The sequence below is a fragment of the Oreochromis aureus genome, linkage group 7, assembly GCF_013358895.1.
Source record: "Oreochromis aureus strain Israel breed Guangdong linkage group 7, ZZ_aureus, whole genome shotgun sequence".
NCBI lineage: Eukaryota > Metazoa > Chordata > Actinopteri > Cichliformes > Cichlidae > Oreochromis > Oreochromis aureus.
In genome coordinates this window covers 24,415,667-24,429,943 of record NC_052948.1, presented here as the reverse complement: position 1 = coordinate 24,429,943, position 14,277 = coordinate 24,415,667, and the positions used below count along the sequence as shown (strand labels likewise).

Below are 14,277 nucleotides of genomic sequence, written 5' to 3'. Positions count from 1 at the left end.
GTCTGCGGAGCTCCGACAGAAGATTATAGATATTAAAGGTTAAGACTATCTCCAGAGGTTTTGTGTTCCTGTGACCACGGTTGCCAATTTTCTTACAAAATATAAGCCAACCTTCCAGGATGTGTACGGAAGGAGAATTACAACCCAGGTTCATAAGAAGGATAGTGTGGATGGTAGAAGAAGAGTAAAAAAAAACATTCAAAATCATGTCACTATCTGATCGCACCATCCTTTGCATGTTAAACAATAACAGGCTCCATGGAAGAAGAACCAAGTGGGCTCCGCTACTGACGGAAAAATACAAAAATGCGAAACTGGAATGAGCCAAAATGCATGTTGACAAACCCCAAATTCCTTTGGAGTGAGGTAAACCTGGTGATTTCCTTCTGTCAGCTTTAACAAAGGACACCTAGTGTACCTACTGTGAACATGGAGCGTCAGAAAGCTTAGCCCCAGTTGCAGGTTGTGGGTCCTAAAACAGGATAAGGACCCAAAACAGAAAGCTAAAAGCACTCAAGAATAGCTGGAAAATAAACACTGGACTACTCTTAAATGGCCCTCCATGAGCCCGGATCTTAATCTTCTATTGAACATCCATGGGAAGAGCTGAAAATTGCAGTGTGGAGACACCATCCTTCAAACCTGAGAGTGCTTGAGTAGTTTGCTCAGGAAGGAGCAAAGGAAACTAGACCACATGCCAGACTACCTGTTGGCAAATGCAGACGTTTCATTGTGAAGTACAGATATCACGTGTTTTCATTTCTTTAACTGTATCAAATATTTCACTGAATCAGAAATCAAAAATAAAGTCAGATATGTGTTAAATATGGAATAAGCAACACGAGATGCCAGTTATAAGTGATTTTAAGGGATGGTACCGACCAATTTGTTCACGTCTGTATAACGACAACATCATCATCATAGTCCCAACTCCGGTACTGCTTATATAAGCTGAAACTGACTGCAACATGTAACAGAAGAAGAAGCGCCACCCGGAGACGATTATCAAACAAAAATGTAGCCTGACACCATTCGAAATGGTCTAGTAACAAGAGTACTACTTTCTAAGAGAAGATAGAAACAGGACTTGTATTAAACAGTTCTCTCTTTGTTTTTAAACAAATGTACAATACATTGCGTTAGCACCAAACACACACCTGCCACCACTACCCAACCCCCATTTTTTAAGCAATCAGCACTAAGGTCAGATCAGTACACCTGATAAGAAGGTGGAGGTGGGGTTCTTTTCCTTCCGTCACCTCTGTTTTTCATTATTGCTATATTTATTCATAACAGGGGAAACTTGGGAAACATTATATGAACAATAGCAACGCTGGAGGACAGCAATAACTTTTTATTGACATGAAGGAAAACGATCCAGAATGTGTCATCTTTCCTGAGGTAATTCTTCATTTGATTTTGGCTTACTTTAAAAGATCTATTGTGCAAAGCAGAGTTGACACACACACACACACACACTCTATGTATACTCTAAATTTTCAAAACAAGAACTTCACATGTGTAACCAATGGCAATTATAATCTGTCTTAACCTAGTATACCAATGGAAATGGACTCAATATAAATGTTTTCAGCTAATTTCAGAAAATCTAAATGGCTGGACAATTATTTATAGCATTTTGCAATATAATTACCAACACAACCTGTGTGTTAAAATAAATGGAATGCTACATTTCCCCAGTTGATTGTTTCAGTTGGAAAAAAAAACAAAAACAGCCCAACAAACACCAATATACATGTTGATATTTTCTCTAAGAGCTGCGTGTCTGGAACATTATTTAGTAAACAAAACAGCCGAGCACCCGTTTCACTAAGCCTATGCAAAACACAATATCCACAAAAGAGTCTTAAATTAACTCCAAAGGTTTCTCATTAACATGATTTATGTGTATTCAAACACTAACAAAGACACTGTAATGAAACCATAGAAATCCGTGAATGGAGCAGGAAGTTTGCTTACAACAGCTGGACTCTGACAAAACATGGTGTCCTCATACTGAAGTTGCCATTTTTTTTCATCGCTTCAAAAACTTTAGTGACCTTTTGATCTAAATATGACTTTTCAGGAACTGTCTCAGATTCGTGTTTTTGCTACATTTTGACAGTCTGGCAGTACTTCATGCACCCTGCCTTTGTACCAAGGCACTTTTTTCTGCTCTTAACATTCCTCAGGGATTTTGGAGATTTGGCAGATTTGTCGGCAGCACATCCGAGAGACAAATCTTCTGTCCCAGCACATCCCAAAGGTATTCTGTTGGGTTGAGATCTGGTGACGGTAAAGACCACTGTGAGTACAGTGAACTCACTGCCATGTTAAAGTAACCAGTTTGACTAATGCTTGAGCTTTGTGACACAGTTCTGCTAGAAGCAGCCCATCACAATATCTACATACTTGGGTTGGCAGTGGTGTTTGAAAAATACTCACTTAGTAATAAGGGGGCCAAAGTCTGCCGCCTTTATACCACCATGAATATCACCAATAACTGGTGATACAAGCAAGATGGATCCATGCTCTCATATTGTTTATGTCAAATCCTGACCCTACCAACCTGATAACATAAGAGACCCATCAAACAAGGCAACATTTTTCAGTCTTCTATTATCCGTTTTGCTGAACCTGTGTCAACTGTAGCCTCAGTTTTGTGTTCTTAGCTGACAGGAGTGGCACCTGGTATCTTCTGCTGCTGTAGCCCATCTGCTACAAAGTTTGTAGCGTTCAGAGATGATCTTCTGCACTCCTTGTAATGAGTAGTTATTTATTTGAGTCACTGTTACTATCAGCTCAAAGCAGTCTGTATATACACACCTCTCTACATTTAATCATTAGTTATTATTAATCTCTACCTCTCTTCCACACCATGTCTTTTGTCCTGCCTTCCTCTCCTCGCCCCCAACTGCCCTTCCCTGAGGCTGGTTCTGCTGGAGCTTTCTTCCTGTAAAAAGTGAGTTTTTCCTCCCCACTGTCGCCAATACGCATATAGGGGGTCATCTGATTGTTGGGGTTTTCTCTGTGTTATCGTAGCTTTACCTTACAATATAAAGCACCTTTAGGCAACTGTTTGCCTGACTTGAAGTGAAATAAACATAACGGGTTGCTGAAATGTGACTGGATGATTAGATATGAACATACCATGTAACTAATAAAGTGGCCAGTCAGTGTATGACACCCCACTGCTGTGAATGCACAGTTTTCCAAACTTGGGAAGCCAGGGGATTTTACAGATCCTTCCAGTGCTTTCAGGCGCTGTGGCCATAACTTCCAAAAGGTGATGGATGGATAGAATGAATGCTTTTGACACTTTTGACAATCAGTTAGCTTGACGCTTGCAGTAACACATTAACTATTTCATTTCAAACACATTGCTACCAATACACAAAAAATACAATTTACTGTACTTACATGCAATACATGACCACATGTCATCGAATATCAACAGAGCTTCAAGTAATGATCGGAAGCACATCAATTTCCCCACACACGTGCACACGCACCCAACACACCTGGAACACCATTCATCACTTGTGGTTATGCTGCAATTACAGACCTTGCAGCAAGCTGCACAGGTCTCTAATAGGGTGTGCGGTTACACCAGTGCCATTAAACCTTTTAAATAATACACTCACCCACCCACACACATATTTTTCCATATCAACACTGCAACGCTATTTATACTCAAAAAAGAGAGTTGTGGTATTGGAAACGCAACAAATCATATGCAGCATATCCCCCAACACATTGACAGGGCCCTGCAGGAGCAAGGGCTGCGTTATATCTGTGATTTCTGGTTCTGTACAAAAAAAGTGACACAATGCACTATTACACAGTTTCTTCTGCTTCTTGTAAGTTAATTGATGCTTTGCATTTACACTGTTGATATTCAGACCCGCTTCAGTTGAAGCAGTCACATAGAAACACTGTTAGCTCCATCAATCTGGACCTGACATGTAATGACTGGCTAACCATACTTTGTTGCCTCATTTGAGTTTGGTAAGAGTCCCTCAATGAGAAGTTACTGCAAAACGAGAAAACAGAAACATGAATAAATCAGTAAATCAGTCTCCACTTCTGTCCATTTGTGTGGGTCAGTGTCCCGTAAATCCCTACAGTTCTGTGCATTGTAAATTTTAAATGTGATTTTGTTGGTTGGCTGATACACGGCTTGCCCTCACCCTCACCCTCAGAAATGTCTGGTTTTCCTGCATCATTCTTCCCACTGTTTGGGCCTCATGATCAACATTAGCTTTGTATCATTGAATATAATAGGTAGCTTTCCTCTGGGGACAAGGCCATACAAGAGGAATCTCTCTGGAGGGAATGGCGGTGTAAATTACAGCTTATTGTATTAAGCAGGCAGGGGGGAAATTTGGCCTATAAACACAGCTACTGTGTTATTCCCACAGTGGCCTAACTGAAGTCGAGGGAAACACTTCCTGAGCCAGAATGAAGTCCATCGGGGTGAACAACGCTCTTTTTCTTTCACTGCCTCTACCCTATGTTCCCTCTCACCTTGTCCATTGGGAACAACCAGGAAACTGAAATACATGAAAAGTTGACATATTCTTTCTACCGCACTAACAATGAAATGAACTGCTATAGCAAAGACGACTACCTCTCACAGCTTCTTGTTGTTGCATAGCTTGGGCTGAGACTGAGCAGGTGGCTAGAAGGTCATCAGTTCAAATGTACGCCTTCCCAATTTAGGACAAGAAAAGCTAATGAGCCAATGACCCTACAAAACTTTCATGGTAAACACAAAGTGGTTAGATTAGATAAAATGTGGAGTGGGACTACAGTGGTTTGGTTCCAGATAGAGACACAACCTCCCAGCCCATTGTTCAGTGTGCTGGTTTCAGCCATTATGCAAATGTACTGTTTATAGGATTGGGGAAACCTGCAGTCAGCTGACAATGAAGAAGTCACTTGGATGAGTGACGAAACGTTTCTCCCACTGAAAACGCTACGTCCAGATGAACAGAATCAGCCTTTGGAGATTTACTTACCTGGATGATTGAGAATGCATCAAGACAACCTTTTGTGGTTTTGTTAGGAATAACATCTGAGATACCTGATTTTGTGACCCCTTGTGAGAAAGGAGTAACTGAAATAGCTTTGAAGCAGTTTATGTGTCAGAATCAAGTGCATCTAAATTCACAAGCAATGTTTGCACCCATACATTTCCCACCTTTGTGAATAGAAAACCAGAGTTTCCCTCTGCTTTTTATAGGGAAGGTGCTTCTTCTGCTAAAAAATTGATTGATGGAAATTTTTAATCCACAGCAAGCAAGACTGTTGTACTCCACGGGTTAAAAATAGATAAAAGCATGAACGAGAGAGGATTAATCCGAAAAGCAAAAGGTTTACTCATCATTTTTTTATGATCTTACAATATCTTCCTAATGATTTTCACTAAATTTTCTTTGTTCACTTGGCTTTCATGTCTTGGAAATATCTTTTAACCACTATTCCTGATCAGCATCTTTCCCTCCTCATTGTTGACTTTAATGTCCCTCTTTTGGTCCGTTTTTAGAAAAAGATATTTGTACACAATAACAAATGAAATGGCGAGCTTTGCAGTGCATTACAGCTGGTCTCCTCTTCAGACTTTTAGCTAAAACAATGAACCACATCCAATTCAGGCAGCCACAAAAAAGCAAAAACAGAACTGAAGGAGGGGGTGGAGCGGTGGTGTTTGACGGTACAGAAACGCATAGCAACAGCTGCACGGGACGCTCAGGGAGTAGAAATGTGCCGTGTGAGAGAACGTGTCAGTGAAACCCGCCGTTCACCATCAACGTGTCGTTCGACTTGTAAACCCCCCTCACACCCCACTACCATCGTCTCTACCCTTCCTCCATCCTGCTCTGCCTTTCCGTGCAGCTGTCAGCCCTTTTTTCCACATCTTTCTTGCTGTTTTTTTCCATGAGTCTTTTCATTCTTGTGTTTCAAAAACACGTGAGGTAATTTAGCGTTTACTTTATGCGTTTCATTCCATTTGCCACAGTTTTTTGTTGCTGTTTTTATTATTTTTTACAGACACACCAATGCAATGCCACTTGCTGCACTTGCTGTATTTTCAGCTGCAACCCTTGCATGCATAGTTTTATTGTCCGAGTAAATGACTTCAACACCACAAGAAAAATGAAAGTAGCTGCAGATGGTGAGTCACAGTCCAAGATGCAGCTACACAGGCTTGTCATATTGACTTAATTAAGCTGAAAGCCAAAATGTTATGTTTTACCTTGATAATCCGCCCTTGCATGCCTCTAATTAGCTAAAGTACCTCTTACAGGCCAAATCTTCATTTGAACTTCAGGTGCATTGGAATTAAATACTACTAAATGACTGCATGTGGTATTTATTAGTCTTAAATGTGATTTTTTTTAAACTTATTTTTTTGTACTTTTCTATCAAGGCTTAAAGTTACTGTATGCATTACCAGAGCAGCGACCTGTTTGAGATGTGTAGCCACAAAAGTACTGTTGCTTTTGTGGGACTTTTTTTGTGTTTTTACTGCTGCTAGCAGTGCTTATAAGGTATAATTTTGAAAGTATTTTTAACATAATTCTCTGAATTCTCAGAGAAAGTTTCAGCTTTTAGTTTGTTAGGTCACAGTCTAGTATTAAGTAATTTATATTTTATATTTTACTAATTTTCCAGAATATGTGTAACATGGAGATTGTGGAAACTACTTGCTAACCAGTGTAGCCAGCATTAGCTGATAGCTTAGCCCTGCTGTTCAGGCATGGCCATTTCTGGCTTAAAAACCTCTGGCTCTATAACTCAAATCACATATCCTTTAAGAAAATTAAATTAATGAACTGGGAACCTTGAAATTCTGCCTTTCTTTTATAAAGTCATCCAATAACCAATAACATCCTTAAAAAATGGCCAGAGGTGTGGTATCTACTGCTGGTCTGAACACTAATAGCCTAAATAGGGACTGTATTTGCTCAGATGACAGATGAGTTCTTTGAAAGCTCACTGAGCATAGTTCAAAGGTAAGCAAACTGTGCAAACTGGAAGATTCTGGAGCTTGCTCATAGTTTCCCCTAACCTGCTTCTAGTTATGGTACCTGGAGTTGTTTTCTCTATTGTGTCTCCTGCAGGACACTTTCACCCGACATAGATCAACATCCTGGCACATTTACATGAACAATGAGATAGGGAAACTGCTTTAAGATTATGCATGCAGGCCTGTAAAATACATTGCATGCATTTTACAGGCAAATTAAGACACTGCTGGTGACTTCTTTACCTGTATTTGACGCCCATCAGCAGTCCCTAGGTATACCACAGCACGACCGTGGACTGGCACCACAGTAATTGAGGTCACCAAGGTGTTTGTCAAGTCTTTGTGCCAGTATTCTAACCTCTGGAAAAACTGGGTCACCTGTAGGCGATACGTGCTCTCTTTTCCTTCGTGTATTCCTTCATGGGGGTCGCAGTCATCTGATGAAGTCTGCAAAGAAACCACAGGAGTCAGTGGGAGAAAATTTCCTCTAGCGTGCCACAAAAATAATAATATACACGGACATAATAGTGGAGAAAGTACTTTTTGTTGTGGTTATAGACATGATACTGATAGGATATATGATGTAGCCAAGAAATGTCAAACACCAGTGTGGTCATGTTCAACAATGAAAAACATCCGATATGGAACATATAATTAAAATCAGTAAACTTGGATAAGAATGAAAATTATGGCATAACCATGAAAATCTGATTACCAGAAAAATAAAACAATGTACTTTTAAGCGAGATCTGATCTCTTTGTCCAAACAGATCCTAAAAACGACTTGTTATATAATATCATGTTGAGCTATCTTATTTCATATCTGTTCAGTTGGGGGAGGGTCAGGAGCCAAACCTCCTAAGCCCACTCTTAGCTACTCTTTCATCAAACCGAGCTCGTAATGGAGGTCTCAGTGTGATAGTACCTCTAGGGCAAGTACATGCTTTGTTGAACAGAGGTTTGAGGACTGGAAGATTTCATGGGAAACAGCGAGGAGATATTCATGCTGTTTTTCATTCCATGTGCTGCTTTTTCTCCCTCCAACTGGGAAACCCCACCTTTTCTCGCTTTCTCCACCCTCCTCCTGTATTTCTGTGTCCTCATGAGTTTAGAACCAAAATCTCCTAGTCTCTTAGTTTGCAAATGCTGCTGGGTTGTTCACATTGTTGTGTCTGGAGCCTCTGGAGCATACAGTGAAAGCACGGACTGAAGCCAGAGTTGGATTCAGGGTCTTTTCTCTTTCAATAACCACCCCCTCCTCTTACAGCCCAGCGCTGCTCTTGCTGTTCGGACTCTTGTGTTTAGTCATGGCCTTCTGTCCTAGCCTCGGGTTTCATTAATTATTAATGACCCAAAGAGTGGCGGGCCTCTTGTGGCTCTTAAGGTCCTTGACCTGGCTGCTTGACCAGACCTCTGCTTTCTGTTGTTTTCTCAACTTCAGTGGTTGACAACCTTTTCTTTGTAGTCACAAAAGCGGGGAGGCCGTACAAGTAGAATGATTGCTGAAACTTGTAGACAGTCTCAGTGCCTTGGTGTGTACAGTCAGTTAACGTCTACCACTTAATGCCACACAGAAATGTTCATGACTTTGGCAGCGACCATTTATTGTGCATAAAAGAGCAAAAATTTAATTGGCTGCCTCCAAAACTGCTAATCACTTACAGGCTCATTATCGTTTTCTGCTTTTACCTAGAGTAAGCTTGGGTCGTTATTTGTGGTTTGTGTGAAATTTGCTTCATCATTTGTTTAGTGTTAAGCTTTGAAACTCGGGAGAACAATGGTGAAGTAATAAATCTGAAGGTTTTCTGTTCAATTTCAGTGATGTTACTTAAACAGAGATAAACAGGACCTCACGGAGAGGAAGGCAAAGAAAGCAGAAAAACCTGGCTGACTTACAAGCATGCTGCAACAAACCTTGGTTAAATTAAATATCCCCAAGGCCAGTGGTTGCAATTAGAGAGACAATGGCTAAGTCAAAACCAGCAAAAATGTGGAGGAAATTGAAAGCTGGCAGAAAGATTGGCTGTTTTTTTGTTAAGTCCACAGCTGGTAGGTGGTGACGCCAGCTGATATGCATGGAATTATGAGGCTTTAAAGAGGAAAAATTTTCAGAAATGACAGTTTGCGACTGAAATTGATTTAGACTTGGATAAGTACACGGACACGTAGGACAGTCGACACGTAGGCCACTGTAAGAATCAGAGCGCTGAGGCAAGAGAAACACCTCCTCTTCTTCAAACAAGATGGAAGTCTGTTTTTCATCTGTTGACGTGTATGCGTAAGAACACCTTCACAAAGTCTACCCTCCTCATATAATTGATCACAACTCCAAACAGAACATCAATCACACTGAGCATATATGAATCGGCCAAAACTCTACCGACTTCCCTAAAACTACAGCAGATGGAGATGTCACGATCACTACAGAGATTACACCATGCAGCTCCAAAAACAGGCCCCAGGCTGATTATTTTCAGAGCAAACAAACAGGACTTTAGGTGTTTGTTGAAGTGGAATAGGCCGTTGGGTGATAGAGCAGAAAGGGTCTCGGAGGCATTCCTCTGCCTCTGCTAAATTATTTTGAAAGATCAAAGCAATGAAATTGGACAGTGGAAAGACTGTTTTGACAAGCTTCGTTTGAAGCACCGCTGCTGTTATCCTTGGCTGTTTCTTGGCATAGAGACAGAGTTTGCCACAGAGTCAAACAGGTTCTGCAAGAGGTTGACGTTTCCCTTTAAGTTTGATAGAGACCTAAATTAAATATTGTTTCATTCAATAATAGTTAGAAGAAGTGCAATTTCAACAACTGACAGTCAAAAAAAAAAAGAAAAGAAAAAAGTGAAAGAACCTAAGAGGAACTCTGCAAAGAGCACCTTACTATTTCCACAATCAAACGTCAGTATCAATAAAAGTGTTATTAATCAATGACCTTATTAATACTAAGTTCAAAGCAACACTTTCACCTTTTTATTACATTCATCTTTTAGAAGATTTATGGTGTTGGCAAGATGTTCTACATCTTTCAAGCCATTTTGTGAACATGTCTTCCAGGCGTGTAACAGGCACCACGGGGCACATACGTGAGATACTGTACACCTTTTGCTCCGTACTTAACTAGGAGTCATTGTCCCCAAAACAACGGCCCTGCGATAGGGTTTCGGTGCTCCCAAAAGCCTGGGGCACTGCTCAGGAGAGTCAAGAGAGGGGTGAAAGGTGATCCACATAGGCTTCAATGTCACTTTCATATTCTTGCTGTTGCTTCTGGGTCCAGTGTGAAGAGATACATTAATGCCTGAATTATAAAGCATGGACTGGGTTACAGCCGGCAGAGGCTTTCGGTATGACAGTCTGTTCAGTGCAAATCCAGGGAAAACGATTTAAAAAAAAAAAAAAAAAAAAAAGGTTAAAGGCACTTTTGCTAATATAAAAAAAAAAAGTACCGCTTGATGTGGGGATGTAACACTGTATTAGCAAACTTGCACTCATGAAATTCATGAGGTCTGTGTCACTGCTGGCCTCTCAGCTGGCACTCTCCCTCAAATAACCTTTGACCTCTTGATCGCGTGTGTGATTGCACACTCCAGACAGCAGGGAGGTTTGGCTGTCGTTGGGGTGTGTGTGAATGTAGTTTGTAGAGAAAGTGAAAGCAAAGACATGCAATGTGCGCATATGGGCCCAGAATGTCTGTGTACACGTGTGTGCGTGTTTGCAGGAGGGTATTGTTGCAGTTATGTTGGGACACACATTACTGTACCCCACCTGGAGTCAGTATGCACGATACTCTGCAACCTGATCTCAACAGCTGTAACAACCACGATGTGTGTGTGTGTGTGTGTGTGTGTGTGTGTGTGTGTGTGTGTGTGTGTGTGTTAAAATGCACAGGTGGCTGGTACCAACATATAGTCATGTGTTCATTTGTTTTTCTGAAAGTGTGTGTTGCAGAGAAAAAATCTGCACACATAAACAGGTCCAACAGAAGACGGAGAATAATATGTGATGATTGTAGTGAAATGTGACCACGTCTTCTAAAAATGTGAGGCATATGTGTATTTGTCAACAACCAAACACTTAAACCGCACAAGTATGGCATATTTCAGTTTTATTAATCTGAACAACCACTGCATATTTGTAGAGCTTGTGGTTATGTAGTACTCAGAATTCTTGGGCTTCCCCATGTGCTTTGAATCAGTGTTAAAAAACTTTGTTATTGTTTATTTATATATGGATTATTTATATATGGATAACCAAATAAAACAAACAGCAATACATTTTTCAGTCAACTTCAAAATTCAAAATCAAAACTAAGTTAGGAAGATGTCAAAAAGCACGTAGCTTACTCTAAAGTTAACTATCTTGCAATTGTGCCCTACATGCTATCAAAGTTTAATTTTAGTTTAACAGCTGTTGCTAATTGTTATATTACTGTAGAATTTCAATGGATAGTGAGATTAATTTGAATCGCAGCTCAATGCTTTTCTTATTATTAACTTGTCTAAACACTTTGACGAAGAATAACTTGGCCTCAGCAAACTTCCCAAACCATTTTAGTCACCTTTTTCACTTGAAACAATTACTAAAGTGGTTAATGATACTCTAATTCCTCCTCTGTGTATGGAGTATCTCTGGCCCCTGTTCTTCTTATATTTCTTTATATATTACTATACTAGTAATACTTTACTGTGTCTCTCAGCACCGTCTCCAGAGCATGGTGGAGATTCCAGGAGACAGATAGTTACTGTAGTGGAGCTGGACAGGGCCATAGAAGGTCCTTAACCCATCAGTAGGATTGATGCTTTGTGCGAGGAGGAATAGGATGAGCACTGCCAGAGCCCAACAAAATGACCTCCCGCTGGCCACTGGTGTGACTGTTAACCAGTCAGAAAGATACTTCATGAGGGTGGTCTGAGGGCCCGACGTCCTCTAGTGGGCCCTGTGCTCACTGCCCGGCACTGTGGAGCCCGAGTGGCATTTGCAACAGAATGCCAGAATTGGCAGGTCAACTACTCTTGCCCTGTGCTTCACTAATGAAAGCAGGCTAGCCCTGAGCACATGTGATAGATGTTAAAGCGTCTTTATGGCGCCTTTAAAATCGTTCACCATGGTGATGGGTCAGTGATAGCCTGGGTCGTCTTCAGCCGAGGACCCAGGCTACAACTGGGGCTTTTTCATGTAGAGGCGCACAGACCTCTACAGGCTGGAAAACAGCCATTAGGTATTGGGATGAAATCCTTGGACCCATTGTAAGACCCTACATTGGTGCAGTGGGTCCTGGGTGCCTCCAGGTGTACAACAGTGATTGATGTGTACAAGTATGCAGGCAGTTCCAGGAGGATGAAGGACGTGACACCACTGATTGGCCCCCGAGATCTCCTGACCTAAATTCAACAGAACACCTCTGGGACACTAAGTTTTGGTCCATCCAACACCACCGGCTGCACTTGGAGCTCAGTGATGCCATGGTCCAGATGTGAGAGGAACTCCTAAGGACAACATCTGGTGTCTCATTAGGAGCATCCCCTGACGTTGTCAGGCATACAAGCACTTGGGGGGCCATAAAAACCACTGAGTACCATTTTGAGTAGCTGGAATAAAATCACTTTGATTTTCAGTGTATCTATGAATTCAGCCCTCTGTTGGTTGAACATTTTCATTTAAATCAATGTCAAATAATTTTGTTCCTAACACATTCCAAAATCCATATGATTCAGACATCAAGCATGTTTTTCCCCTATTAAGAACCTATTAAGTGTTGCTTTAATTTTTTTGAGCAGTATATCTGACAACTTTTCGATTTCTACAGATACAAGGATGGCATCCATTACATGGTTACATGGTATGTAGCTGGAAAAGCAGATCACCATTGTCAGGATATTAAACACGTGGCTCGCATTCCTGCTGTAAAAAGTACATTTGCAATAATTACTTGGCAACAGAAAAATTGCCAACTGGACCCATTTGACCAGCTCTGATTAACTCCTTAAAACTGTGTGAGTGAAGATTCACACATGACTCATGTCTGGTGTCACTTCAAAATTGAACTAAGTCAGCAGGCTGTGCACTGCTGGAGAACTCATTTAACCAAAAAAATTTAAGTTGCTCAAGAGTTAGCTGACAACTCCACACAGAGGAAAACGACAGTGTTTGCAATGAGATAATGTATCATTCCATGTAAATGAATATCGTTTTTACACTATTCTAGCTCACTATATATTACAAAATTACAATTCATGAAGGCATTTCAGAGGCCATGCCACGCTTAGTGACAGTGTTTGATCCTTTGATGCGAAAGTCACTCTTATAATGAAGAAAGGGGAAAGATGGCGTGATTGTTGTCTTTAATTATCTAATATGCCAAATAAATCACTTCCTGTCCTGACTAAACTAAAAATTCTCACACAATACAGGCAGGAGGATATCATTTTCTCTGCTCAGCCAAGATAATGAAAAAAAATGTAAGCTACTCTTCCTCTCCTATTCTCCATTAGCTGTCCCAGAGCTAAATGTTGCTCCTCATCCCCCTTTAATTCTTCTGTCCACTAACTGCCTTCCTCTCTTTTTTCTGTTTCCTTTAGTTCCCTCCACACACACAGATTCAGTCCATTCTAAATAATCTGCTGGTGTGTGTGTGTATGGTTGCGTGTGTTTTCTCCAACAAAGGAACAATGCAGCTCCCAGTCTCTCAGCCCTAGTAAATCACCGTAACTGTTTGAAACCTGGCTGGATAAATAATTATCCTGTCTCCTCTCCCTCCAGTGAAAGACTAAAATATAATCTCAGAAAACACAGCGAGGGATGATTTTTCACCTCTGTGAGACACAGCAACTTCTTCTCCAGCATGAATCAACATATTTCTCTCCTCTTCTTCTTGGGGATTTGCACAATTCAAAATAAGGAGCAGGATGATGGACTGCCGAGTTTGAAGACTGGGAGCCAAAAGATACTTTTTCTTCTCACTGAGAATGTCTTTGATTCCACCTCTCCAGAAAGGCAATGGCACATTCTTCAGATGAGCTTTCCAGAGTTGACCTTCAAATATACATTTTGGTCAGACTGACACAGTAGCTTAAGTTACAGTAAAAAAACGGGAGATTAAAAGGGAATCAGAAGGATCAACTTCTTAATACATTCTTGAATTCACACATACAGAAGGAGGAGGTTTTGCAATTACTTTACAAGACCAATTTCTGTAGTATTTCAGTAACAGATGGGTCGTTTTTCCCCCATGCGTGACTGATGTTAGGTAC

At 40.8% G+C, this 14,277-nt stretch overlaps 1 protein-coding gene across 2 annotated transcripts in view; it reads right to left on the bottom strand.

The window, feature by feature from the left end:
* The window catches only part of met (MET proto-oncogene, receptor tyrosine kinase), a 66,057-nt gene that overhangs the window by 34,858 nt on the left and 16,922 nt on the right, over positions 1-14,277 (bottom strand). For both annotated transcript variants that reach the window (XR_005613847.1, XM_031736253.2), the window contains exon 3: positions 7,277-7,480. Coding sequence is in view for 1 of the 2 variants with exons in the window: in XM_031736253.2 (XP_031592113.1) it covers positions 7,277-7,480 (204 nt within the window). In the remaining variant the exon portion in view is untranslated. The remainder of the gene's footprint in view (positions 1-7,276; positions 7,481-14,277) is intronic.